General features: G+C 48.4%; 8 protein-coding genes across 8 annotated transcripts; 4 read left to right on the top strand and 4 right to left on the bottom strand.

Annotated features, from left to right (window-relative positions):
• Positions 1-47: 47 nt before the first annotated feature.
• TREMEDRAFT_73324 (uncharacterized protein) lies at positions 48-3,234 on the top strand (the record flags this gene model as incomplete). The annotated part of the gene is made up of 9 exons (XM_007003072.1): positions 48-206; positions 257-496; positions 543-580; positions 626-1,397; positions 1,440-1,793; positions 1,870-2,136; positions 2,187-2,480; positions 2,534-2,821; positions 2,891-3,234. 9 exons carry the CDS (start codon positions 48-50, stop codon positions 3,173-3,175), a joined length of 2,697 nt encoding a protein of 898 aa, XP_007003134.1. The 3' UTR covers positions 3,176-3,234.
• A 1,109-nt stretch (positions 3,235-4,343) lies between these two features.
• TREMEDRAFT_17849 (uncharacterized protein) lies at positions 4,344-5,291 on the top strand (the record flags this gene model as incomplete). The annotated part of the gene is made up of 2 exons (XM_007002179.1): positions 4,344-4,809; positions 5,059-5,291. Coding segments are annotated over 2 exons (699 nt in total), but the record flags the coding sequence as incomplete, so codon positions are not given.
• A 1,299-nt stretch (positions 5,292-6,590) lies between these two features.
• Positions 6,591-9,409, top strand: TREMEDRAFT_42872 (uncharacterized protein). Its single transcript, XM_007002504.1, has 6 exons — positions 6,591-6,911; positions 7,240-7,350; positions 7,493-8,081; positions 8,321-8,401; positions 8,446-8,597; positions 8,811-9,409. The coding sequence occupies exons 1-6, from the start codon at positions 6,702-6,704 to the stop codon at positions 9,312-9,314; spliced, it is 1,647 nt and encodes a 548-aa protein (XP_007002566.1). The 5' UTR covers positions 6,591-6,701; the 3' UTR covers positions 9,315-9,409.
• Positions 9,410-10,744: 1,335 nt separating this feature from the next.
• TREMEDRAFT_71180 (uncharacterized protein) lies at positions 10,745-12,585 on the bottom strand (the record flags this gene model as incomplete). Its single annotated transcript, XM_007003029.1, has 7 exons — positions 12,458-12,585; positions 12,312-12,411; positions 12,023-12,147; positions 11,802-11,961; positions 10,981-11,668; positions 10,830-10,931; positions 10,745-10,787 (listed from the first exon to the last, which is right to left on the bottom strand). Exons 1-7 carry the CDS (start codon positions 12,491-12,493, stop codon positions 10,745-10,747), a joined length of 1,254 nt encoding a protein of 417 aa, XP_007003091.1. The 5' UTR covers positions 12,494-12,585.
• A 2,556-nt stretch (positions 12,586-15,141) lies between these two features.
• TREMEDRAFT_22615 (uncharacterized protein) lies at positions 15,142-16,867 on the top strand (the record flags this gene model as incomplete). The annotated part of the gene is made up of 7 exons (XM_007002196.1): positions 15,142-15,228; positions 15,345-15,475; positions 15,528-15,610; positions 15,681-15,729; positions 15,920-16,155; positions 16,384-16,540; positions 16,711-16,867. Coding segments are annotated over 7 exons (900 nt in total), but the record flags the coding sequence as incomplete, so codon positions are not given.
• Positions 16,868-17,135: 268 nt separating this feature from the next.
• On the bottom strand, positions 17,136-19,533 carry TREMEDRAFT_67793 (uncharacterized protein; the record flags this gene model as incomplete). Its single annotated transcript, XM_007002950.1, has 11 exons — positions 17,136-17,481; positions 17,523-17,581; positions 17,626-17,825; positions 17,936-18,021; positions 18,072-18,113; positions 18,157-18,245; positions 18,405-18,516; positions 18,569-18,585; positions 18,721-18,790; positions 18,970-19,072; positions 19,503-19,533. 11 exons carry the CDS (start codon positions 19,531-19,533, stop codon positions 17,136-17,138), a joined length of 1,155 nt encoding a protein of 384 aa, XP_007003012.1.
• Positions 19,534-19,621: 88 nt separating this feature from the next.
• Positions 19,622-20,693, bottom strand: TREMEDRAFT_56456 (uncharacterized protein). The gene is made up of 4 exons (XM_007002560.1): positions 20,551-20,693; positions 20,087-20,217; positions 19,811-19,905; positions 19,622-19,765 (listed from the first exon to the last, which is right to left on the bottom strand). Exons 1-4 carry the CDS (start codon positions 20,551-20,553, stop codon positions 19,740-19,742), a joined length of 255 nt encoding a protein of 84 aa, XP_007002622.1. The 5' UTR covers positions 20,554-20,693; the 3' UTR covers positions 19,622-19,739.
• A 248-nt stretch (positions 20,694-20,941) lies between these two features.
• TREMEDRAFT_42864 (uncharacterized protein) lies at positions 20,942-23,667 on the bottom strand. The gene is made up of 8 exons (XM_007002503.1): positions 22,802-23,667; positions 22,530-22,624; positions 22,344-22,472; positions 22,078-22,212; positions 21,927-21,962; positions 21,669-21,884; positions 21,229-21,508; positions 20,942-21,096 (listed from the first exon to the last, which is right to left on the bottom strand). The coding sequence occupies exons 1-8, from the start codon at positions 23,634-23,636 to the stop codon at positions 20,969-20,971; spliced, it is 1,854 nt and encodes a 617-aa protein (XP_007002565.1). The 5' UTR covers positions 23,637-23,667; the 3' UTR covers positions 20,942-20,968.
• Between the last annotated feature and the right edge of the window lie 2 nt (positions 23,668-23,669).

Genomic DNA, 23,669 nt, shown 5'->3' with positions numbered 1-23,669 from the left:
TTTTTGACCATAATTAGCGATGAACATGTCTTGAGACTTTCATCATCATGGCACATCCTATGCCACCGACATTTTATCCCATCGGTGGGATCTCATGTTCTTCAGGTGGGCGTGGTATCTTTTTCGATACCGGTCTGAACGACGCTGTGGAGGTTTGGGTTGACGTCAACCTTCCTAATCGATTGAATCTCATCTACGCCCTCAAGGTATGTCCGGCCTCGCATCAGATAGATAGATGTTCTTCACTTATACATAGCGAGAGGGTGCCAGAATTACTACTCAGCATTATGCTCCTTCCACCTCATTACTCATACTAGCTCCAGGCAGCGAGTCTATCTTCGACTTGTATTGTCATTCAGAATGGCTACGACCCCGCCAGAAGCTCTGGTACGAAAGACGCAAGCAGAAATTAGGAATTGTTGAAGAAGAATGGCAAAAGAAGGTCATTCTGATGGGGGATTGGGTAGAAAAGTGTATTGAGGCCGGTCGATTCTTGGTAAGTGTACAGAAAACAAGCCTGCCAATCGGTCTGACCATTGCAGGGAGAAGAGGATGGATGGGGAGGCGCTCGCGTAGGCGGGTGAGCTTAGTTCTCCTTTCATCGCAATAGAACTGAGATTTCTAGACCCCCTCCACACATGTATCCGCCGTCCACACGATCGATGGACGACGAACCCGCGGACCCCGCTTTACAGCCTGATCACCCACCAGTCGGCGCCGGCGATATCGTCACGGAGACCCTGAAGGACGGCCCCGATCAGGTAGTAACGCACGACCCTCACCAAAGTCCAGTGACCGAGCCGGGGAATGACAGTGTGGAGATGTCAGAAGCAGACGAATTGCTCGAGATTCTGCAAGAGGCTGTGCCTCCTGAAGGTGGAGATACCGTGCCTGAGCAAACAGAGGTTGTTGGACAGAGGCAAAAAGAGGGAGGATCGAACCAAGAATCCGCACAAGAAGAGGAGAATGATCATGAGCTTGTTATCGTCGAAACCCCCCAGAGGAGGAGTCCGACTTCCTCAAAACCCCCCTCGACGACTACAGGCTTCCATCTCAACCAGAAATCTCCTCCTCGACACGAACACGTGGTTTCCTCACCACTGACGTCCCGCCATGATCATCACACAAGCAATCCTTCAAATCCCTCTACTATTACGGAGACTCCAATCACTCTACCTTCATCAGAGTCCGAGATCGTGGAACCCATCGAAGAGCGCCTGTCTTCTCCCAGGTCTCCTGTTGTCTTCATTGACAAAGCCGAGCCGCCAACCCCGGGTCAATCGGTACCACCGACTGCTCCGTTGGCCCCAGTAGATCCCTCAGAAATATTTGCAGGTTGCCGTTTCCGAGTCGATCTCGATCGTCCAGGCCGGAAAGACCTCATCAACCGTATCAAAGTGAGTCTGTCGTATTGGCTTCTTTCGTCTTTTGACATCTAGGCGGCTGGCGGACAGATCATTGTGGACTTTTCCGATGCCACTCATGTCTTGATCCATATCTACACTCCTGCTAAATGGGACCACATTATTCGTCAATATGTCCAAGATGGCGTCTGGTTCATGCATTGCCAATGGGCACTTGATTGCTTGGATAAGGGAAGAAAAATCCCTGAACTCAATCATCATGTGCCCGGCGGAGCACCAATTTTACTGGACCCTCTATTTGACGACTTCACAACTTCTCGTCCTGTGCGAGACGCCATGCCTGCGATGAAGATCTCCCAGATCTTTTTAGATGCCAGTCGATCACGGAACATGACTTTGGACGCAATGCTGAAGGATCTCTCGAGAGGGGTGAGCATTTCTCCTCCTATGTCGTTCGTCTCCTATCTAGTCTTCAAAGGGCCGTCATATCAGAGCTAATTCACAGCATGGAATGTACGACTCAAAGATATGGAAACAAATGTATATGGATTGGGCAAAGGGTATTGGCATGTTTGCCAAATTGGATCAATCGCGTTATGGACCACCGGCAGATCTGAAACCCTCAATTCTTGCACGAGCCAACTCCAAGTCGGTTCTGGTCAAAGACAGAGTGCTTAGCACTGCTGAGATGGATGAGATCCTCAGAGGCAAGCGACACAAGTTGCAGGACGCTTTGCCGAGTGATCCAGTGTGGTTGATTCTTTCCAAAAAGGTGAGTCTCAGCTTGAGCGGTACTCTGAAGTAGGTTGACTGATATGATAGTATACGAGATACAGTCGTCGCGAATGGTATCAACTTCACGGCGATTGGGTAGAGGGTACGGGACGATTCAAAGAGATAAAAGCTGGCAGTGTCAAACCTCCATCTCCCCTCTTACCTGTCAAAGCAAAGATTGTCCCTTCTCCATCGCCTTCTCCTGCGGCATCCGGCAGTCAGCAGTCAAACGTTGGTAAAGATATCATGTCGACGGACGAGATGGTCAGTTTGTTCAAACAGCACGATGACAAACTACAATCAATGAACCGCCGGGAGGTCGCCTCGTACCTTCACGAACAGGTAAGCCCTTTCCCCCCGCAATGAAAGGCAAGCGGTCAGAAAATAATATGCAGAACCCAGCATACACTCCCCGCATGTGGATAAACTTGCATTCGGAGTATCTCTCACGAGAGGGTCGTTTTTCACGTGTGCCACGCGAACGAATTGGTGGTCGTAGTAAACGCAAACGCAGCGTGTTTAGTTCTCCAGAAATCGTTGTTCCGCCTCCAAAGAAACGGGCTTTTGCCAAACCGTACACCGAAAAAGAAGAACGTGCCATGGCGGCTTACATCGTTGGAAGGCTGCCGGAGAAGACGCCCATAACTGCAAAAGGTTGGGAGGGATTCAAAGCTGGTAGCGAGGTCAGTTTGCTTCTGAGTCCGATCTGCATGTTGAGGTCATAGAAGAGCTGGTTGAGCTGACGTTCACAGTTCCCCACGCGCAGCACGGGTGGGTATGTAGAGCATTATCGTAATTTCCAACCTAGGATCAACGGGTACGCCAAGCAGATCGCCAAGGATAAAGGTGTAGAAGATCAATTGGAGGCGTCATTCAACTCGAGTGACAACCGAAGTACGAAAGACGAGGTCGAGTCTTCGGATGACGACGAAGACACGGATGAGAGTTCGGATACTTCGATAGAAGCAGAGGTTATCGAAGTGAATTCTAGCTCGGATGAAGCAGAGTATGTCGACATGACTAATGATAGTGACTGAGTATATACATATTTGTAATTTAGACATCTTGAAAGAGTCGAATGCATGTCATACATTGGATTTCATGTTTACGTATATGCATAATCGAGACTCGGAAGCATGACCGAGAGAGAGTGAAAACTTACCGTTTTGAGGGTTCGGATGTGTTTAACCGAATGGGGTTGGTTGGTTGGTGGGCGACGGCGTCGTACATACAGTCGGGCCCTTCCTTTCAAGTTGCATCTTCGTCGTCGCCACCTCATCGTCGCTCACCCCTTTCCTTCTCATTCAACATCCTCTTTCGGGTCCGTACAAATCGCAACTCTCAGTCGGCAGTCGGACGTCCTTTGCCCCAAACATCGTCATTCATTAACTTACTGCTTATCAGTGGAACACGTTTGTCTCTCCACCTTGACAAATAATATACCAGGGGACATTTGGTACGGGGATTAGTGAGTGATCTCTTCGTTTCTTTCTTTCAATCACGCACAGACCTCTCTTCTTTCTTTCCTCTCATTCACCCCGCTCTTCCTCTCATATCATACCCCATATTATAACCCCAGGAGAGTCAAGGTGAAAGGAAGTACGTTTCCAACTCTACTTTCTGCTCTCCACTCAAATTCCCACAACCGATATATGGAAGTTTTACTGACATTTGAAAAGAATGATACAATCCCAACGACCAGCTGCGGCTCTCTTCAATTTCCCAGTTCAACGATCAACATCTTTCACATCCCCTATCGTTGAACTCACAGACGATTCTTCTGACATCCCGTCGGATCTTCGAAGAGCTACAAGTCTTCGAACTTCTGGTTCGTTTGGTGGTGGAGGAGGACCAGGACCAAGTAGTGGTACTTCACGTATACTCGATTCACAACGTGTGATTGGATTATCAAGTTTCGCAGCTGCCGGATCAACTTTATCTTCCAGTAATTATACACCTCCTCCAGCTGCCTCTCGACATCCACTTTTCTCTCATCATGCGGTCATTTCATCCGGTACGAGTTCACCTACCATCGTCACAGATCCAGGACCTTCATACCCTCCTTCCCCGACTGGTTCCAGCGGTTCTGCCATGTCACCAGCCTCTGCATTTCTCTCTCATTTCTCTTCTTCTTCCTCTCTCCGTCCACCAGGACCAGGACCCAGCACCAGTTCAGGAGGAGGAGTTGAGGGTATCGAGCCGGATGCGATAGGCGCTAGAGTGTTGGATTACACACTTGGGAAAATAGTAGGAAGAGGAGGATTTTCAAGTGTTAGGAAAGCCCATCATATAGTGACCGGGGAAGTACTAGCTTGTAAGATTGTCAAACGTGATGATTTAAGTGATAGATCCGGTTCGGTGGAGAAATTTGAAGAGGAAATTAGAATCTGGAAATCATTACCGAGACATCCATCTTTACTCCCTTTACTCGAAATGACAAGAACACCAACTATGACTTTTCTCATCACTCCTTATCTTCCTGGAGGTAGTTTATTGGATGTGTTGAGGAGAGAAGGTGGAAGTGAGAAAACGGCTGGTAAATGGTTTCCTGGTGTCGTCACTGCTGTTTCGGCGATGCACGAAGGATTCGAAGGTTTTCAAGGAGAGATGTTACATGGGGACTTGAAGTTGGATAATTTCTTGGTGGATCATCATGGACATGTGATGGTTTGTGATTTTTATATGGCTCAACAATTGACATCTACTCAAGACGACATGTCGAATCATAGTCACGTCATCGATGGGGATATACCAAAGGCCCCCTCAAATCGATCTATCCCCCAACAAGTTCCTTCTTTAGCAGATGCTGGATTTTCTGTTCCCCCTCCCATGCCGACTAGACATTCGACCCTTCCATCGATCAGAGGTCCCAGAAAATCATCTCCTTTCCCAACGACCAAATCGCATGGGTTACCACGAGATCCCTCCCCGCTTTCACTATCCAATATCTCATCAAATCCATTTCCATCTGCTTCCCTACCTTATGCTCCACCAGAATTGCTCCGAGCACCACCTTCTGGTCCTGCTTTAGCACAAGACATTTGGGCTTTAGGTATAATCCTTCATGCTCTTCTCACCGGTCGACTTCCTTTTGTCGACTCTTTCGATCCTAGATTACAGATGAAGATCCTTCGTGGGACTTGGGAAATCCCGCCTGATCTGGGAAAAGAATGGATCGAATGTTTACAAGGCTGTCTTGATGTTAATCGGGATACACGATGGACCATAGCGCAGGTGAGAGCATGTGACGCTTTGCTAGGTTGGCACGAGGTGAAACGACATGGAGGAAGGAGCAAAAGTCGATCGAGGTCGAGAAGACGAGATGGTGATTTACTTGATTCTGGACGTCATGGTGATTTATCAAGGACGACTCAACCAATTCCTATCAAATCACGTGGGGTCAGTAGGGACAGATCTGGACGTTTCCCAGGTGTTGGAGAAATGAAAGATGTGTTTGGACCTGGTCCCAATTCAAACTCTTACCCTAGTGGTGTTGGTGGAGGATTAACATATGGAAGTGGAATCAATACCAATTTTTCGTCACAATCCACCTCAAAGTCCCGTGGGAGATCACAATCGACCACTAGACGGAATGCACCAATCGCCATTGATATACCCCCTCGACCACCTACGGAGATCACGCACGATCTGGGGCATGGAGTGGAGACCCAGAGGGGGAGGAGTCCGTTGATCAAGGAGGATCACGGTTCTGTATCACCTGTATCAGTACTAGGCCTACACCATCACGATATATCTAGACAGAGATCACATTCACAATCATCTGGAAAACAAGATCGACAGATCTCAGAATCATTCAATATGGATTCAACACCTTGGTCCACTTCACCCATCATGGAAGGACAAATCAGTGGTCAAAATACGAGAGGGTCTAGCGTAGGGTCTAGATCACGTTCAAGGAGTAGAAGATGGGAGAGTGGTATGACTACCCCTGAGAAAGAGAAAAGGGAGGGAAGGGGACAACACGTTCATGGATCAGAATTGGATGTGGTGGAAGAAGAAAGAGTAGCAAGAGGGATTTCTGGGGGTTTAGGAAATAAGAATGGGTATGAAGAGGAAAGAAAAAGTAATGGGAGAAGTAGAAGCAGAGGTAGGAGAGAGAAGAGAGATGGGTAAAATCTATGTCTTGTATCGGGGACAACTCAATTATCTGTCAAAATTTGTATGCATTTCTTGGACATGTGTGATAATCATTTTGACTGCGTTTTGGTGCTATGCTATTCTAACGAAGACAAGGTTACAAGCATGTTGATGAACATCCTACTGTCACTAGATCTACTCGCCTCACTGCAGTAGCCCATCGTCAGCTGTCAGACGGGTGCTGTAGGTGTTCAAGTGATAGTAGAGAGGGGTGACAAATCGATCACGTCATGCGATCGAAAGTAATGTTGCTTGGGAATTTCCGAATCTCATTCCATTCCTCCATTCCTCTATCATCATCATCCATCTTCATACTTCTCTTCATCTACACTAACTCCCGCCACTCTCCCATATCCTATGCCTACTTTCTTACTTCTGGACGAGAAATAGATAGGATCTTCCGACATGCGTCCTACCTCATGGTCTCTCGGTCTCCGAGTCAAATCATCAAGTACAACATCCATAGTGAAAACAAGAAAATATTCTCATACTGAACATGCTATACCACCTACTTCACCACAATTACCATCTCGTCGAAGACCCGCTTTCAGTCCAGGAGGATTTGGAATGAGTCATCATCCTTCTCCTAGTACAAGATCTTCTCTTCCACCTCTTGTGAGTGTCCTATTCTTTTCCTGACCAAAATCTCTTTCCCTTCACATTTTGCAAGTCGTTCATCGTACAAACTGCCACATTCGAACAAGATTTCGAACTCTTCTATCCCCCCTGGTGTACCCATTGCTTGACTACTGGAGAATCGACGGAGACCGGAGCGTGTATCTCTGGACTTTCTTCGTTTTTTTTTTGCTTCTATCCGGTATCCCAGAAACGGCTTTTTCGTCTTGGTGGTAGTCTTTCTTCGAATTTTTCATCCTTCTTCATCTCAGGGAATTTCGAAGACGTTGATTGAGTCCAACTTTGCAGGACGGTCATTGACGTTCAGACGGCATTGAACAGCTCTACTAGCAGTCTTGAAAAAGGGAAGGGAAGAGCTGAAGGGGAGATAAGTGAAGGAGTGGAAAGTGGAAAAGAAGAGGCCGAGGCTTGTTACATCGTGAGTGATTGCCTCTTCTCTTTCACTCTCACTCCACTGGCCAGATAAGACGAGGAACTCCCTGCCGTTATATTTCATCGCCCAATATCCTGCTGAATCGGACGATCTGAACGCCCTCTATGAAACCTAGCTAACTTCCCAGCCCCCTCCCACAACCCTTCACTGGCATTCTCCCCATCCTCTCCCCCTTCTTTACTCTCCCCAGCCCTTGCCTCCCTATAGTATCGCGTACGAAACCTGGGGTCATCTCAACCCCACACGAACCAATGCCATTCTTCTCCATACAGGTCTCTCAGCTTCTTCTCACGTCGCTTCAGGTGGAACAGGCGTTTCTTCATCCACATCATCTAAACCAGGATGGTGGGAAGATTTCGTCGGACCTGGGAAATCTATAGACACGGATAAATTCTTTGTCATATGTACCAACGCTCTAGGAGGTTGTTTCGGATCTACAGGACCTTCTTCTCCTTATCCACTAGGAGAGGGAAATGTAAGATGGGCTACTAGATTCCCATTGTTGAGTATACATGATATGTGTCGTGCTCAATTAGGACTGTTGGATCATCTAGGGATTAAGAAACTGTATGCCAGTGTGGGGAGTAGTATGGGTGGAATGCAGAGTTTGAGTATGGCGTATTTGGCTCCGGAAAGAGTGGGGAGGGTGGCTAGTATATCCGCAAGTGGGAGGAGTGGATTAGGAGGGGTAGGTATGAGATATGCTCAGCGGAGTGGTCAGTGATACCTTCTTTACCAATAACATCAGCCCCACATTCTAGAACCTATCACTCGCTTATGCCCATTTGTCTTGTCCCGTGTCTCGCTGTCCCACAATCTCCCATTCAATCCTCTCAGGCCTGCTTCAGGGCAGAATCAGTTTAGGCCATACACGAGCCCAATCTCGATCTTTGTCACTGAATATACAAGCTTCTTTGTGGAGATGGACTGTACAAAAAACCTGACTAACATCCAGTCCTCATGGCCGATCCCAACTGGAACCGCGGCTTTTACTACGACGGCGTCCCTCCCCACAACGGCATGAAACTAGCTCGTCGTGAGCTCCGGAGTCAATCATTTTGGAGACGAGCTGATCATCAGAAATTGCGACTATCACGTATCGCTCTGGACCTGAATGGGAGCAACGGTTCGGACGGAGGATGTTGAGTGAAAATGAATTAGACGAAAATGGGGATGTGGGAGTACCGAAGCTGTCCCCTGATTTCTTGATCGAGACGTATCTCGACCACCAGGTGGGAGCTTATAAATTTCCAGTTCTTCCTGTTTCAATCACCTAGATCCACATTATCCATCGTAGATACTTTCGCTGGCGCGCAACTTCCGTTACCTATATTCCACTTACTCTCACTTGCACCGGTAGTCGTTTCGTCTACAGCTGCTCTGTGTACCAATCGATATGTCACACCCCTGCAATGAATGCGGATGATCACCTCACTGACTTACAGGGCGAACGTTTTTGTCTCACATACGACGCAAACTCCATGATCTATCTCTCCAAAGCTATGGACCTATTCGATCTTACCGCTCCCGCCCTCACTTCCCTCTCTCGGAAATTCAACAAAGCATATCCTCATCTCTCTCCCTTTCCCTCTCCCTCAGATCCACTTTCCATATCCGCCTCGCTCCCCCGTCTTGCTCCAGAAGACTGGCCAGAACCTACACCACCGTTGGAAAAGAACGAGAGATTCATACCCACTTCAAAATCACCCCATCTCTCACAGCTCGCAGCCGGATTAAGAAGATTACGAGATATACCCGTCTTGGTACTTGGTGTGCAGAGTGATGTCTTGTTTCCCGTCGAACAACAACGGGAATTGGCGGATGCTTTGAAGTTGGCGGGGAATAGGGAGGTTACGTATTACGAATTAGGGGGAGTTTGGGGACATGATACTTTCTTGTTGGATGTGCAGAATGTTGGAGGTGCTATCAGGGGATTTCTACATGATTAGGGGGGCACTCAGTATACATACAAGCTGTGAGTGGTATGAGACAAGAGCTCGGAAATGTGCAAACCTCAACAATCATGCATCTTCATTCTCCTACCCAGCCCATCACAAAAGACAGAGACAATCAAGACAATGACCAATTCCCAAGCGCCCTGTACACTTTGACTGTGATGAGAGTTGTTCAACTATCAGCGGCTGCCTTTGATCCTTCAACTGGTTCGGCTAGTGTGTTTATCATGATGAGGGCAAGCTCCTTAGCCTTTTTGATAGTAGGCTGCAACTCCTGCTGATAGTCTCCCAGCTTTCGGTGGAACATTGAGGTTACACCGATGGTGTGTTGTGCAGCCTGAGTCACCATCTGATTCTGGGGATTTTGTGTCAGAAGTAGACTGCTGACTGCAAATCCGTTTGCGGCAAGAGCAGTGATACAAGGGCCTAAGTACCTTAATCTTGTGGTCATCTGTCCCTGTGCCTGTTCCTTGAAGGCTTCAATACTGTCATTCAATTCCTGATAGGCACTTTGTATATTGTACTTAGTATTGCTTTGAGATGACGGAGGTCCTCCTCCAAGAGTGTCCACTTGAGTTGACGAGTCACTCAGAAGTGGCTTGGTCACCTGGGAAAGATGCGTACACGCCTCCACAACCAGTTTCAACCACTCCTTAGCCTCCTGACGAGTTGGACTAGTGTCAGGGGGAAAATCTGACATGACGAGCGTAGACGGGGAGACGAGATTAGCAGCGGCATGGCGCGCAACATCTGGACTGAAAGCAGGAGGAGTAGTCGGTGGGGCCGATCTGTCCAGGTTGGTGGCTATCTCAGAATCATCGGTCTCAATCGATAGCTTATCAGGGGACATACTTGTCAATGATCAGTGAGTAAACAGTTGCACTTGTTATAGGTAGGATTGAAGATGTGATCACTATATATAATTTGTCTATACAGGCATGAAGCGCCACCTGGAGAGTGAACAGGCAGTGTATGAAGGGAGATAATACTGGTTTTATCTAGATTCCCCTTTCATTGATGAGGCTGTGCGGAAGAAGCAAGGCCCCCACGCTTGCTGAAAGTGGTAACTTATACGAGTGATATCTCTCGAGTCGTTCGGTAAACACAGCAATGGCGACCCCTCCCCGAACCTCGATCGATGACCGTTTTTCCCGATCCTTTCTCCGAGGGGACCGCCCCGTTTTACAAGCCTTCCTTCTTCTTGTGCACCTTCCGACTCGGGAGATTTCCATCGCGTTGCCTCGTTGCGGGTCAGTGCTAAGTCGGTGAGAGTGTGAGTGAAATCTTTCCCAATCGGTGACCGTGAAGGCCATACTTGACACGATCACTGTACTAAGCGATGCATCAACGAACGTTGCTTGACTTGTGTCCATAGAGACCGACAGGAAGAGAACGTATTTGTAACATGCCAGAAACGGTAGCGATCATGTGAAAGGATCGGCACCGGTTTCTTCCACGCCGAGTAAGCTGAGGGTCAGTTTAGTGACTTCATCGATTTGGGAGACGTACGGAAACTCCTTCATCAATGAACATTCACCACCATTCTCCAAATCAATGTTGTAAGCCTGAAAGAAACCTTCGGAACTGATGACCATAACCTGTGGTACTGTCCTATTCACATCAGCAATGTTCAGACCTTCCCGATTACTTCACGACTTACCCTGACATCGCCACAACGGATCTCCCACCTCCCGAGTGCATCTTGATATACGCGAAATCTCTTTGAGGCTCCCACATTTCACTCACTGATCTAGGCATGTACCCGGCAGCCCCGCTGATGAAATTCTTTCCGATATGATAGCTCCTTCGTCTCAACGAACTAGTGGCGCCTGATCCCGTGTTGGGTTGTACAGGAGGTGAAGTCGTACTTGGCGTTTCGCTGGGCGTTGGACTGTGTACATCTCCCCTAGATGACTCTGCATCAGACCCGATCGCTTTGGGATTGAGACGATATATGTGAATAGTGCTGGAATCGCTTGATACAGCTAAGAGTGTGGACATGAGGTTGTAATTGATACTGAAGATCTTGGCGTTACTACTTCCTCGTCGGAACTGCCATAACTTCTGAGCATCAGGTATCGAGAATACGCGAACGACGGTCCCTTTTTCAGAAGCGGTCGCCAGCATGTTCCCGGTCGAACTGAGTGATAAAGCGGCGATAGGCGCTTTGTGAGCTTGGATAACGTTGACGGCGGAGAGAGAGATGGTATCGAAGATATATACATCGCCCATTGACGGTGCGGGTGGACGGGGAACGGTGGAGGAGGAAAGGGGGATGGTGGTTGTGGTTGGAGCGGCGGGATAGGCGAGGTATGATCGTTCTGAATCGGGAGATAAGGCTATGATTGCTGATTGCATCAGCACAAAGACTCAACAATGCATTGGCGACAATAGAAAGAGTCAAGCCTGACCAGGCCGAAGATTGACAAGGGGAGGGACTTTCAGAGGAGAGAACGGGATTAGAGGTCAGGACAGACGTACCACCGGGATTGGGACCAGTCTCAATGGTGTGTAATAGCTTCATAGTGGATATATCATAGATATAGATCTCAGCTTCGAGCACAACCACCAGACGTTTACGATTCATCTTGACGGCCAAGATTGACGTTGGGAATGTAAGCTCGCAGATGGTCGATTGACGCTAGGCATCAGCATCGGGATTCTGCACTCATGCACCGACTATAATCGCTCATAGAACTGACCTTGGTATTGACGATCTGTAATTTCCGAGGACTAGGAGGAGTACTGCCTGATGCATCGGCTGCGCCGACCAGGGCAACCAGGGATGTGCAGAACAGCATTTCCACGATAGCAGTAGGTCCTTGGCCTGACGGTCAGATGGGCTTATTAACGTTTCCATGTCTACATGTACCATGGTAATCATGAAAAACATCACTTGAAAGGGGGAAGGAATGGAGCGGGGAGGAGAAAGGCTTGAACGACCCCGGACGGTAGAAGTTGCTATCGAGGTCTAAGAGCAAACCGACGTACTCTTCTGGTGAACCTTGCCATATGGGTCACAGTTCAATATTGTATACCCCTTTTTGTGACCTACGGCAACGCATGAGAAGTCTTGGTTGAAGTTGCAACACTACGAAGTCAGCTCCAATGCGTCCATGACAACACAGTCAACTCACCAGGAGATCCGGGTGTTGCTTGCCCGACTTGGCCATGATGACGAGGTTTCGGAGGTGTCACACTCAAGCGCTTACTATTGATAGCTCAAAAGACAGAAGCTCAGGGTCAAATAAAGAGCTCTATCCTCAAGATGATAGAGAGATGCAGTTGATGACCGATGTGGAATAAGAGAGAGAGAGGAAGAAGGAGAGAGGGATCGTAGTCGTCAGAGGCAAGTAGGTGACGGACGGCAAAGGGACGAGCGCTTTACCGTGGCGTGGCAGTATACAGTACGTCCAAAACTCTGTCACCGTGGCCTGGCTACCAACCGACCATGCGAGAGTATATGCATACACACAGTCAAAACATATCCTCTACATTATCCTGTCATTCCAGTTTTGTCTTGCCAAACATACCCGACGCCTTGTCCCATATCCCCTTCGGTTTGGGGGTCCATTCCAGCTGACTCATCCCGGAATTACCGACACCTCTTTGCTGAGGATTCGGATAGTAAAGCTGTTGCTGTTGATATCCAGGCATCAGAGGGCCATGTGGAAGATGAGATATGTGTGATGGGAAGGTCGGAAAGGGTGGAGAGTGAGGAACAGGCTGATGTGTCATACTTTCCCGGTGTCGTGAACGAAGGTTCATCAGCGCCGAGTTACTGATACCCAAAAAGAATGCTAATGTGACAAGAGTGAATGCCTGATGCTATTAGAATTTTTCAGATGACTTAAAAGTACTCACCATAGTCTTCCAACTGATAGCGTCAACAAACGAATTGATGACGCCTGCAAATGTCTCCGCAATGACATTCGTCCGGCCTAGAATCGTGGGATCGCGGTTCATACAGATTTCCCAAGCTCTACATGGACCGTCCCTGATTGTCAGCTTGCACCTCATGATTGATAACCAGATGACGCACATAGCTGGCACACGAGTTGAGGGGTCGCATCTATTTGTCAGGTACAGATTTGTACACTCTGATATTTCCTGTAAAACCTCTACGCCGTCAGCATGACCAGAAGAATCACTCGCACAGGAAGAATAGGACTGAGGAGTGGACTACGTACCGACAGAATACTCTCGCATCTTATCCTTAACATCTCGCTGCACGGTGCGGACGAACAACACGGCGAGATAAAGACAAAACACCACCACAGAGGCGTTCACGAAGAATTGAAGGTAACTGAATATGAGATTTAGCTCTAAAAGCAGATCCTCTAGCCAGCTCACCCTAGAAGAATATATGGGATCTCTGAATGTCGTACTGGTTGTGGGGCAAGATGATACGTATGATGATGTTCTGATTTCTACTCGTTCTCAGTTTACTTCCACTGTAAACATATAGGACAGCTCACCTCTTTCCATTCTTTCTCTCGTTTCTTTCGTACTCGAGTCACAGCACCAGTCGCGATAGGTCTATCTTTTCTCTGTAACTTCTCCATCTTCTCCTCATGCCGACTGGCATCTGAACCTTCCGGCCCAGAAGTCTCCCCTGAAGTGTTCCGGTCGGAGAGGCTATATGGTCGAGCAGGACTGTCCCCGTTGGTCATTTCCACATCTTCCAGCTCGTTTTGTGATGACAGTCCATTGCCAAACGCAGATGCAGAAGGCTGGAAGATACTCGGGTCATATGAGAACTTCTTGGGGGTGGAAGTTCCAGGTGAGAGAACACGGATGGTTTCGTAGATGAACGGCGTGCGTTGGTCAAAACGCATTTGAGGAAGTGGGGTAGGTTTGAGGTCGAATGAGTTGGAAGTGTTCTCGAGCTGACTGTGTACACCTCGCATATCAGCATGGTCTTGCTGGAAGTCTCATCCATAAACGAGGTGAGACATGAAAGATGTTGTCTGATAGTAGAAGAGGGAGGACTTGAGCAGGACGTACGTTTACGAGGTCGCTCATCGTCAGGTTGAGAGAGCTGAAAGTTTCTGAGCCGGTACAGAGGGTCAGGATCGTCGACTTCCATCGGTCCTGACCTGTCACGACGCTCTGCATGGAGCATTGTATCATTGAGGGGAAGGGACGGAAGCTCAAGTTAGGCTACTTACTACCTCAACGCTCATTGATCATTGAAGCATCAGTATATATAGGAAAGAAATTTGCAAACGCCAAGAACTGGCGACTGGGACCGTGTCACAACGGTTAGTACGTTCGCCGTATAAAAAGTGCCACAAACGGCGGGACCCTATATCAGTTGGTTAGATAGTCTGATTCCAACTGTGTTTGTCATCAGAAAGTCATCCGTTCAAATCGGGTGGGTCTCAGCTTTTACCCTGTGCGAGCAGGTTGGGAAGGCATAATTTGATCAGGGCAGTCCAGACCCTCCGGCCTGTAATTAGTAGTTGACGAATCGCAGACTCCTCAGGGTTGATATCACATACACACTCGAGCGCTCTTGAAGCAGCTTCACGAGAGAGGTTCTCATTGTCACCCATAGCGGTGACTCGACCCTTGTCGGGCCAACGTCCGCTCTGCTATGGATACCTTCTGTAAGCCTTCCCAGTGTGAAAGTTATATGCATCAATGGTGTACGCGCCGTGCGATCCTGAGAAAAAAGCATACGAGCCATTATGGACCCCTTGCTAGTACGCGCGGATCGATTTCGCAACTCTTCACTTGCATACAACGATGTCATCAGGCAAGTCTAACACTCACGAGCTACAGAGTATCACTCATGACACCAGATACATCTCTACAGCCACCATCAGATGGTATATCGTCTCTGGCCTGGTCTTCAGATTCGACACGGCTTTTAGTCGCCAGTTGGGATACCGTGTGTTTCATTGTTTTGCTCTGTTTCTCGCTAACATAATAGACGATACAATTACACGATCTGACAGGTTCTCCTCAACCTCCACAAATGTACGTTCCTCTCGCTCCTCCATCATATCCGCATTTGAGCTCTTCGACGGCAGGATACACGTTCAAGACTCACGGTGCAGATTTTCTCATCCTGCTGCTGTCCTCGCTGTCACATTCGGTTCTTCCTCCTCTGAAGCTTTTTCGGGTGGGCTGGATAAACGGGTTCGTCAGTGAGTTCAGAACGCTTTATCTGCTTCGACGAAGGGACGAGCTGACGGGTAGTTGGGACTTTACAACGGGACATTGTCGTGTGTTGGGGAAACATGAGGAGGCCGTTTCGTCCATTATATGGTGTGCTGATCAGAGTGAGTTTCATCTTCATCCATACCATTCTGAACGCCCGATGGAAGATGGGAGACTTGTACTCATGAACAGAAATACTCATCACTGGTTCGTGGGATCGTACGCTAAGAGTATGGGATCCGTACGTTTTTCTCTAGTTCTTTCGATTATCCCCCTTTTCATGTCTCACGATGATCATGACATCCGAACACCATCGATAGCCAAAGCACAACGAATTCCGATGTTGTGACCGCAGACGAGAGGGAGCGGAATGAACAAGATGGAAAAGTCATGTAATCATTTAGGGACAAGTGTCGAAACTCACTTGCTAGATACTCTGATCAACCTCTTCGATCCACCCACTCTCTTCCGGAGAGAATCTACAACCTGTCTTACGCACCCGCCACGGGAAATGTCTTAGTCAGTATGGCACATAGACATGTGAACGTATACTCTGCCATTGAGTTGGCTCAGGCGCAGGAAGGACAAGATCTGCGACCTACTCAGGAAAGGGAGAGTGCTTTGAAGTTTTTGACAAGAAGTGTTGCATGTATGGCGGATGGAAAAGGTGAGCTACATCCTTCTCACTTGGTTTTGTCATAATTCCATCATTATATCAGTTCTCGGTCAATGATATACTGTTCTGCACAATGGATTCTCAAGTGTTCCCGCGAGAATCACGCGACCGGTGAACGATTGTTCGCGTGAATACAGTATGCAGGGAAAGGGAGGGGGGGAGGGCAGAGGACATTGATCAGCCAACCTGTTGAAACATGAAATATGAATTGACGCTCAGGTTGGGCATCAGGATCTATAGAAGGTCGTATAGCTGTCGAATACTTTGATCCTGATCCAGCTTCTCAAGCTCAAAAATACGCCTTCCGAGCACACCGACAAAATGTTGATGGGGTGGATTGTGTGTATCCAATCAACGCATTGGCTTATCATCCAGTGTAAGCTAACATCCCCTGTTCTACTGAATGTCCCTAATCCCCCTGTTTTGCTGTTTCACAGTCAAACCTGCCCTTAACCCGTCAGTAGTAGATATCGTCTGTGACTCTCGTTTTACTATTTGTGGGGATCTTGACGAGTGCAGCAGTGAGATATGATGACTGACCTTCAGTTTCAACACCTTCGCTTCTGGTGGATCGGATTGTCACGTATCCATCTGGGATCATACCGCAAAGAAGCGCATGAAGCTCTACTCCAAATATCCCACTGCTATTTCCGCTTTGGCCTTCTCGCCAGACGGTAGGAAATTGGCCATCGGGGCGAGTTACGAGCATGATAATGCTATCAGCGGCGTCGATGATCAAAATAGGGTGATGCTGTTGGTCAAAGATGGTGTGATGGAGGATTGTAAAGTGAGTTCGACTTCGCCGTCTCCTGTCTCACTCAACATCGCCTTTCGAATTTGGCATGTGGGATCATGTGGAGCTGCTTGCTGGGAGATCCATGTTGGAAGCTGACCTTGCAGCCAAAAGCGAAGGCATGATCCCAAGACATAGTGATGCATTGTGATGATCTCTGTTACTTCTGACTGATCGACTACTCGTCCCACCCTCCCCATCCACCTCCATCTCCTCCGCCTCCGAATACACCTCCGTCATCATCTGACTGTTCCCAAGGATCTTGCAATACTTCATCATCTCCCCATCCCTCATTCTCATCATAGCCCTCCAGTCCTTCTTGGCCGTATTTCTCTTCCCGGGATGGGCTGGTCCTTCCCGATTGCGGTCCGTATATCTGCTCATTTTCACTCATTGTCGCACCCGCTGCAGCCCCTCCTGCCATTGCGCCGACGTCAGGGCCCACCGGTGGTTGACCGCTGCCGCCGTGATGGACCTCTGAAGAACCATCTGAACCCCATATGAAGAATGGTAAGCCCATACCACTGAAATAAGCCATTCGCCCACAATGCAATCTTTGACTCACCCGCTACCAGAATGTCGAGAAAAGAAGTCAAAATCAATAGAGACAGCGGTGGCTAGAGTCTGACTCATGAGCACGGCTGAGAATCTTGGGAGGGTGAACATACCATGGCTCGCTGATCCAGCGTCAATCCACCTTCTCGTCCTTTTGGAAGTATCAAACTTTGACCCTGTACGTCCAGCTGACTTCCGGGAGGCAGGTTCAGCTCTGTACCAGCTGAATCGAAGCGTATGACATATTGACCAGTGTCTGTGAAAAGTTCTCGTCCAAACCCTTTGAAATTTCGATTGATTGAAGCAACAAGACCTGATGGTCAGGCCTGGCACGATCACAACGTACCATAAAACTCTTGACATACGGACAATCTGGGAATGGTAGAAAGAAACGTTCAGTGTGAGAAACCCTGCATGACTCACGATTATCCGCATCTTTGAGCCAAAAGTCCCAAGCGAGGAAACCAGAATCTACCCTGGCGAATTGTTTGAAAGTCTCCTCGTCGCGTCTGAGTCATCAGCTCACGTTTCTGAGGAGTAACAAGCTGTAAGTACAGACGATTGAAAAAGGTTATATCGTCTTCGCCAGGGATGCCACTCCCTTACTGTCAGCTTCAACCACTCTGTTCCAGAAGGATACTCACTGTTGAGCTTCACCTACTAATCTCCCATCTCCATCTTGAGTGGAATGAACGAATATGCGAGAGTTTATGAATGCGAATGGTCGGCGGATCTTTCCATCAGCTTGAGTTTCACTGACACATTGCCTATATCAAAAGCCTTTTCTCTTCATACACATGTGTATTTCGAATGGCTGCGAGGTGATCATTGTCGTAGGGCCCCATTGAGACGACAAGGATACATGTCCGAGGGTCCTGCATATAGGACTCACCCAAAGTATAGGAGTTCCCGTGGGATCCATGACGACAGCTCGAAATGGTCTATGTGTTCTTAACATCTGACGTGACATAGTAGAGAAGAACGATCGTTCTTCTTCTGCCAAACTACTCATTCAGCTTTCTTTTGTCTTTGTCAGCTTGACATGAAGTAACGTACAAGCCTACAAGATCACCCTGTCCGTCAGTTTTTGCTGTCCTTTCCCCAGGATCTTGCAATCTCTATGCACATCCATAAGAGAAGAGTAGTGGAATTTACGGTTGCGGACAGAGGTAATTATATTTATGAGAAGGAATGAGAAAGATACTAACTTCGGGTGTGTATATAGCATACCTATTAGCTTGTTCGAAGCCCAAAAACACATTGAGCATTTCCAGTTGTCTGTAGAAGTCAGTCTCCCGCTCTGTCTTCGTAGTTTCGGCACCTCTCAACTCACTGACACAAGTGACATGATCAGACAGCTCTTATATGGATATACCATAGTCAACTGAGCAATTGAAGATTGAAAGTGAGAAGGGTGGGGGGACCACCGGAATAAAAACTGGCAAGACGTTACTTACCTAACTATGACCAAAGTATCATGAGCCAACAATTCCTTCGCTCTGTGAGATTCTTGTAAGACCCCATGTGGATCATGAGGTACATAAGTCGGTCTTCTAGGAACTAACACTTCCCCCCTCGTCCCTTCTACAGACCCGGGAGAGTCGACATCAGACACCTGGGAAAACGGAGGAGGGCGAAGATACCGACGAGGACGAATATGGCCAGGTGGAACTACACATTATTAGATGACTGGATGATGAGTTGATACGTACCACGGTCTACCTGTCGGAGAAGGGGTGGGAAGGTGCGGAGATTGCGAATGGGGAGAAGAGGTGCTCGGCTAGATGTGCGAGGGGGGACAAGAAGATCCAAAGATGGCTTGAGTATACCCCTGGTCCGATGTAGCATCGTAGATGCTGTCACTATTTCACTGATCTGTTATGAAGGAAGCATGAAGCAGCGCAAGGTGTTGTTGAAGTGGAAACCTCTGGAAAGCAACGATGACGACGATGTGAGCGGCATCGGCGGAGTGGCAAACGTCGGTCATCACCGTCTCCGGCGATCACATTTTCACCGGCCATGGTGAGTATCAGCTTCACAGGACCAGGTCAGTTTGTAAATTTGCGTAGAGGGTGAGTATGATTGCTGGACATCGATAAAAGGTTACAGCAGACAGATGAGGAATCATGATGTCACATGGGCATGCTGAAATGTAGGTAGCCAAATACACCCTCCGAACTGCATCTGCCCCGCCCCAGCCGCGTCTAATCCAGCCCCAAGCGAAAACTCAGTTCTTCTTACGGAAAGAGCAGCCTGTCAATCAGCATCGACAAGAAACAGATCAAGTAATCGACTCACCCTCAGTCAGCTTAGCTTTACCTCCAGTTGGTTGACAAAGAGCGGTACCGCAGTTGGCACACTGGACGACGGTGGTGGCGTGAGAGAAGACAATGCTGGATAATCAGCACATGTCATTTATACGGCTCTTTCACTTTGGTTGAGATGGAACAGGGTGCAAGATTGCATTAGTATTGAGTGTAGCTTTCGAAAGGTATTTGGAGAAGGTAGGAAGACGGTCAAAAACGATAGTCGAAGGATGTATGGAACAAAATATAAACGGGGAAAAAAACTGACGTGATTTGGAAACATCCAGGACACTTAACATCCATGAAGAATGACAAGGGTCTGGGAACGAGACCCTTCAATTTGTGCAGTCGAGCCTGTGCCTCGACGGGACGGTTGAGGAGATCGATAGCAAGCGCGGTCTGGAAGTAAGCGAGGTGTAATACATTTTATACACATCCCGGTCCAGCCTTTCTAAATCGGGGAGCTCTGCATGTAACGTAATAAGTCAGATCACAATGGCCTATCGCGAAAGTGGCCTGTGGGGAGGAGAACAGATCGAACAAGAGGAGATGATCCAGCACACGACCATACACCCTTGCCACTCAATCTTTACACAATCTCCAGTATAATGATGACCTCTGTCTGACATGGTGAAAATGGGAACGACAAGCCCACAAGCTCCTCCCTTGGGATAGATAGAGCACGAGTCACCCAATGGATCGATCCATTTAGTGAAAAGATAAGAGACTTACCATATTGTCACGATTATGTCTTCTTTTCAATGTTTTCGAGTAATTTCTTCAAAGATGATCTCGTTTCTAGTGTCAGAGACTCGTGTTGGTAAGGATGATGTCGAGATGAAGGAGAGTATGGAGAGATGGAGGAGGTTTAGGTGGCGTACAAGCTCGAGATCGAAGGGTGAGGGTGGAGAGAAGGGCTAAATCGGGAAAAAGACTTGGATCGGGGTTATTGTACATGGCGGAGTACCTGCCCCAAGTCATGACACTATCTCCGAAGAAAGGGGCCTTAACCCCGAATGAACCGGCCTGACCGGGAATCTGGTCCCACTGCTTGTTCGGTTGCATGGAGGTACTCGTACGAGTACTCGAAAGATCCTAAGCCGAACAGAGAGAACGAAATGAACAAGATCGACAGATCAAACATGCATGTCTAATGATCTTTACCTTCCTTCTCACGTATTTTGAATAGACCTCCTCGTCTCACTTCCTCCACTTGACCCAATGCCCATGACCGGCATTCATGTAGTTGTTCGGGGGTACTGGCCCATCGTTTCCGGCCTGTTCGTTAGCTCAGGTACAGATGCAATATTAAGGTCCGCCGCGTCGTCAAGGACATTCATATGACCCTACTCCAAACGCATGGGTTCAGCAGGAAAGAAGAATGCAATGGGGACAGGTATGGCCACTGACCAACGATTCCCCATCCTCGAGTAGATGGCACTCTCAAGCCTTCCTTCTCCCATTCCCACCCACACATCAACCCCATCCATCCCAGCCACATGATGTATGCTTTGTACCTGCTATTCCCAGCTTCTAGACCGTCTTCAAAACCGTTGAGAGGGGTATTAGGATGAGGAGGTGGATGGAAGACCAGACGGGTGAATGTGCCGTCGAGTGTGTGAAGACAGCAGGGGAGGGAGAGATGTGGAACTGGTTCGGTTGGGATCAGTGACAGGAGGGGAAGCCAAGGCTCAAACATCAGTATCATACTTCTCCAGATCTGCGCATACGGCGTCCGGGATCTATCAGATCACAAGCACGATGTGAGTTTCAGCCACTGCATAGGTTAAAAAAATGAGCCGACGGAGATCGGATGCATGGTGTGGAGAAGAAAGAAGAAAGAAACTCACAGTCAGCTCATCAGCATGATTTCCGATCAGAAACACGCCCTCCTTGACAACACAATCCTCTTTACCTGGCCAAAAACCAGTGACCCATTCTTCACTGGTCGAAGGAAACCATCGTACAGGGTTGATGGGGAGTTCGACCAGTGCCTCTCGAGTTTTTGGAGGATACAAAGGCCAAGTACGTCTGGAACGAAGTTCGTATCCTTTTCCATGATATCCCTAGGAGTTGGCGCCACTGATTTGATTGAGTAGATAACTCACCTCCGAGATGAGGATATGCACAAGCAGTCCATTCCCCTGCTCGTTTCAGCGGACCACAAGTGTCAGATGGCATTCGGAAAGTCGATGAGGTGCCTCTCTCACTTCCTTCAACAGGGAGGTTTCAAGTGCAAGGGATGTTAAATGAACTCACACAACCGAGATCCACAAAGCCGCCTTTTGGTCTCCCCCATGTATCCCACTGTAATGTTTCATCTGCTTCAAGCGGCGCACGAGGAGGATACATTTCTTTCCACAGAAGCATGAGAAAGGCAGCTACTGCAACATCCTGTTCGCCCCAAGTTGAGAGTGAGATAGTGTCGAAAGTGCAAGAGAGATCATGTGGTAAGCCCGGTTCCTATGAGTTGGCGCGAAATCCAGAAAGACGAAGGACGGAGTATATGATGAGCGAAAACCCACCTTCCACACATGTCGTTTGACGTCTTCCACCTTGCTCGAGCCGGGTTTCGGGGCTCTGGAGTCAAGATGACGATGCTTCTCTTTCAGCTCAAGATATAAATCTTGAAAGCTCTCCCTCTGGACTACGACCTGTAACATCAGTTTGTAAATCTGATTGACGGTATTGAAACAAGAAGAAATCCTCACATCGTGTTGTCTTCGCTTAACGTATCCTACCATACTTCCGTACCCATGCTTGTACACCTTCTCCAGCAAAGCCAAAAGGGTACGATGTAGTCTGACTTCTACGCCCGCTGCAGCTCCCGTTGCAGCGGGCACTGCAGGATCTGAAGATCTCGAAATATCGCCCGTCGGTATCTCTGCTGACTGGGAGTCGGGAGGAGCCAAAGGTGATCTTCGTTTGGGCACGGTTCGAAGTGGGGAGGGAAGAAACGGAGTGGGTAATCGAGAGGGAGGACGGGAGATGTGGGCGGGAGATGATGGGGGGAAAGGCAAGTACGCGATGGAAAGTCTAGCTCGTATCGGTGATTCATGATCTTCATCGTCAACGCTTTGGGGAAAGTTCGAGAAGTCTACTTCTTCCCAGCGAAAAGCCAGTTTCTTGACTGGCGGATGATAATACGGCACGTCTTCCACAGTCTTCACTTCTGGGGTGAGGACGACCAAACCCTCCTCATAAGCGATGGTGGAATCACCTTCGTGGTCTTCGTCAGTATCGATGTTTGGCTTGAAAGGGAATTCACGGGCCAACAAACGAGAGGCCGTACGGTAGAACTGAGCCGTCTGGTCTATTCGAGAATCCCTCTTCACTTGTTTCGGCATCAACCTCACTCTCATCTCCTCCAATATCTCCAAAGACACACTGCCGCCAGGGAGATCATCGTAGTCACTCTCCTTGACTTGCTTCTTCGAGGTTTCGGAGACATCGGATGTGTGAAGGTCGAGCTGTCCGTCAGATGGAATGTGCCCCAAGTTGACATGTTCGTCCTCGTCAAAAGCCCTGCGCCTGGGGGGTAGAGGATCTGCTCTGAGGATGACAGTACTGTTCCGTTCCGGATGAAGAACTAGCTCTTTGGTCACATTCAGGAAGACTTTGAGGTCGAAGTGACATGGGGTAGAGAGAGTTTCGAGCCATCCCTCTCCCAGAAGGTCTGTGATGGAACGCCGAGGAGGGATAAGTGATGGTCGGGATGGACCTGCTTCATGAGAGGTCGATGAGTGCGCCGAGGTACCGAAGGGACGGAAGGGTGGGGCCGAAAAACCGCCTGGGGCCAGAGGGATCTTAGCTGTCATCTGGTCAACATGGAGGATATTTCTTGGAAACAA

This window comes from Tremella mesenterica (assembly GCF_000271645.1).
Source record: "Tremella mesenterica DSM 1558 unplaced genomic scaffold TREMEscaffold_2, whole genome shotgun sequence".
Classification (NCBI taxonomy): Eukaryota; Fungi; Basidiomycota; class Tremellomycetes; order Tremellales; family Tremellaceae; genus Tremella; species Tremella mesenterica.
This window is presented reverse-complemented; position numbering and strand designations above follow the sequence as displayed.

Coding starts and splice junctions, on each gene's coding strand:
- TREMEDRAFT_42872 (XM_007002504.1), top strand. CDS start 6,702: ATGCGTCCTACCTCATGGTCTCTCGGTCTCCGAGTCAAATCATCAAGT. Junction 8,402..8,445: donor CGGCATGAAACTAGCTCGTC/GTGAGCTCCGGA, acceptor GCTGATCATCAG/AAATTGCGACTATCACGTAT. Junction 8,598..8,810: donor AGACGTATCTCGACCACCAG/GTGGGAGCTTAT, acceptor ACTGACTTACAG/GGCGAACGTTTTTGTCTCAC.
- TREMEDRAFT_56456 (XM_007002560.1), bottom strand. Junction 19,906..20,086: donor CCTGGATGTTTCCAAATCAC/GTCAGTTTTTTT, acceptor CTGATTATCCAG/CATTGTCTTCTCTCACGCCA. Junction 19,766..19,810: donor TAAAGCTAAGCTGACTGAGG/GTGAGTCGATTA, acceptor GCTGATTGACAG/GCTGCTCTTTCCGTAAGAAG.
- TREMEDRAFT_42864 (XM_007002503.1), bottom strand. CDS start 23,636: ATGACAGCTAAGATCCCTCTGGCCCCAGGCGGTTTTTCGGCCCCACCC. Junction 22,473..22,529: donor TTAAGCGAAGACAACACGAT/GTGAGGATTTCT, acceptor CTGATGTTACAG/GTCGTAGTCCAGAGGGAGAG. Junction 21,963..22,077: donor GCTTTGTGGATCTCGGTTGT/GTGAGTTCATTT, acceptor TGAAACGAGCAG/GGGAATGGACTGCTTGTGCA.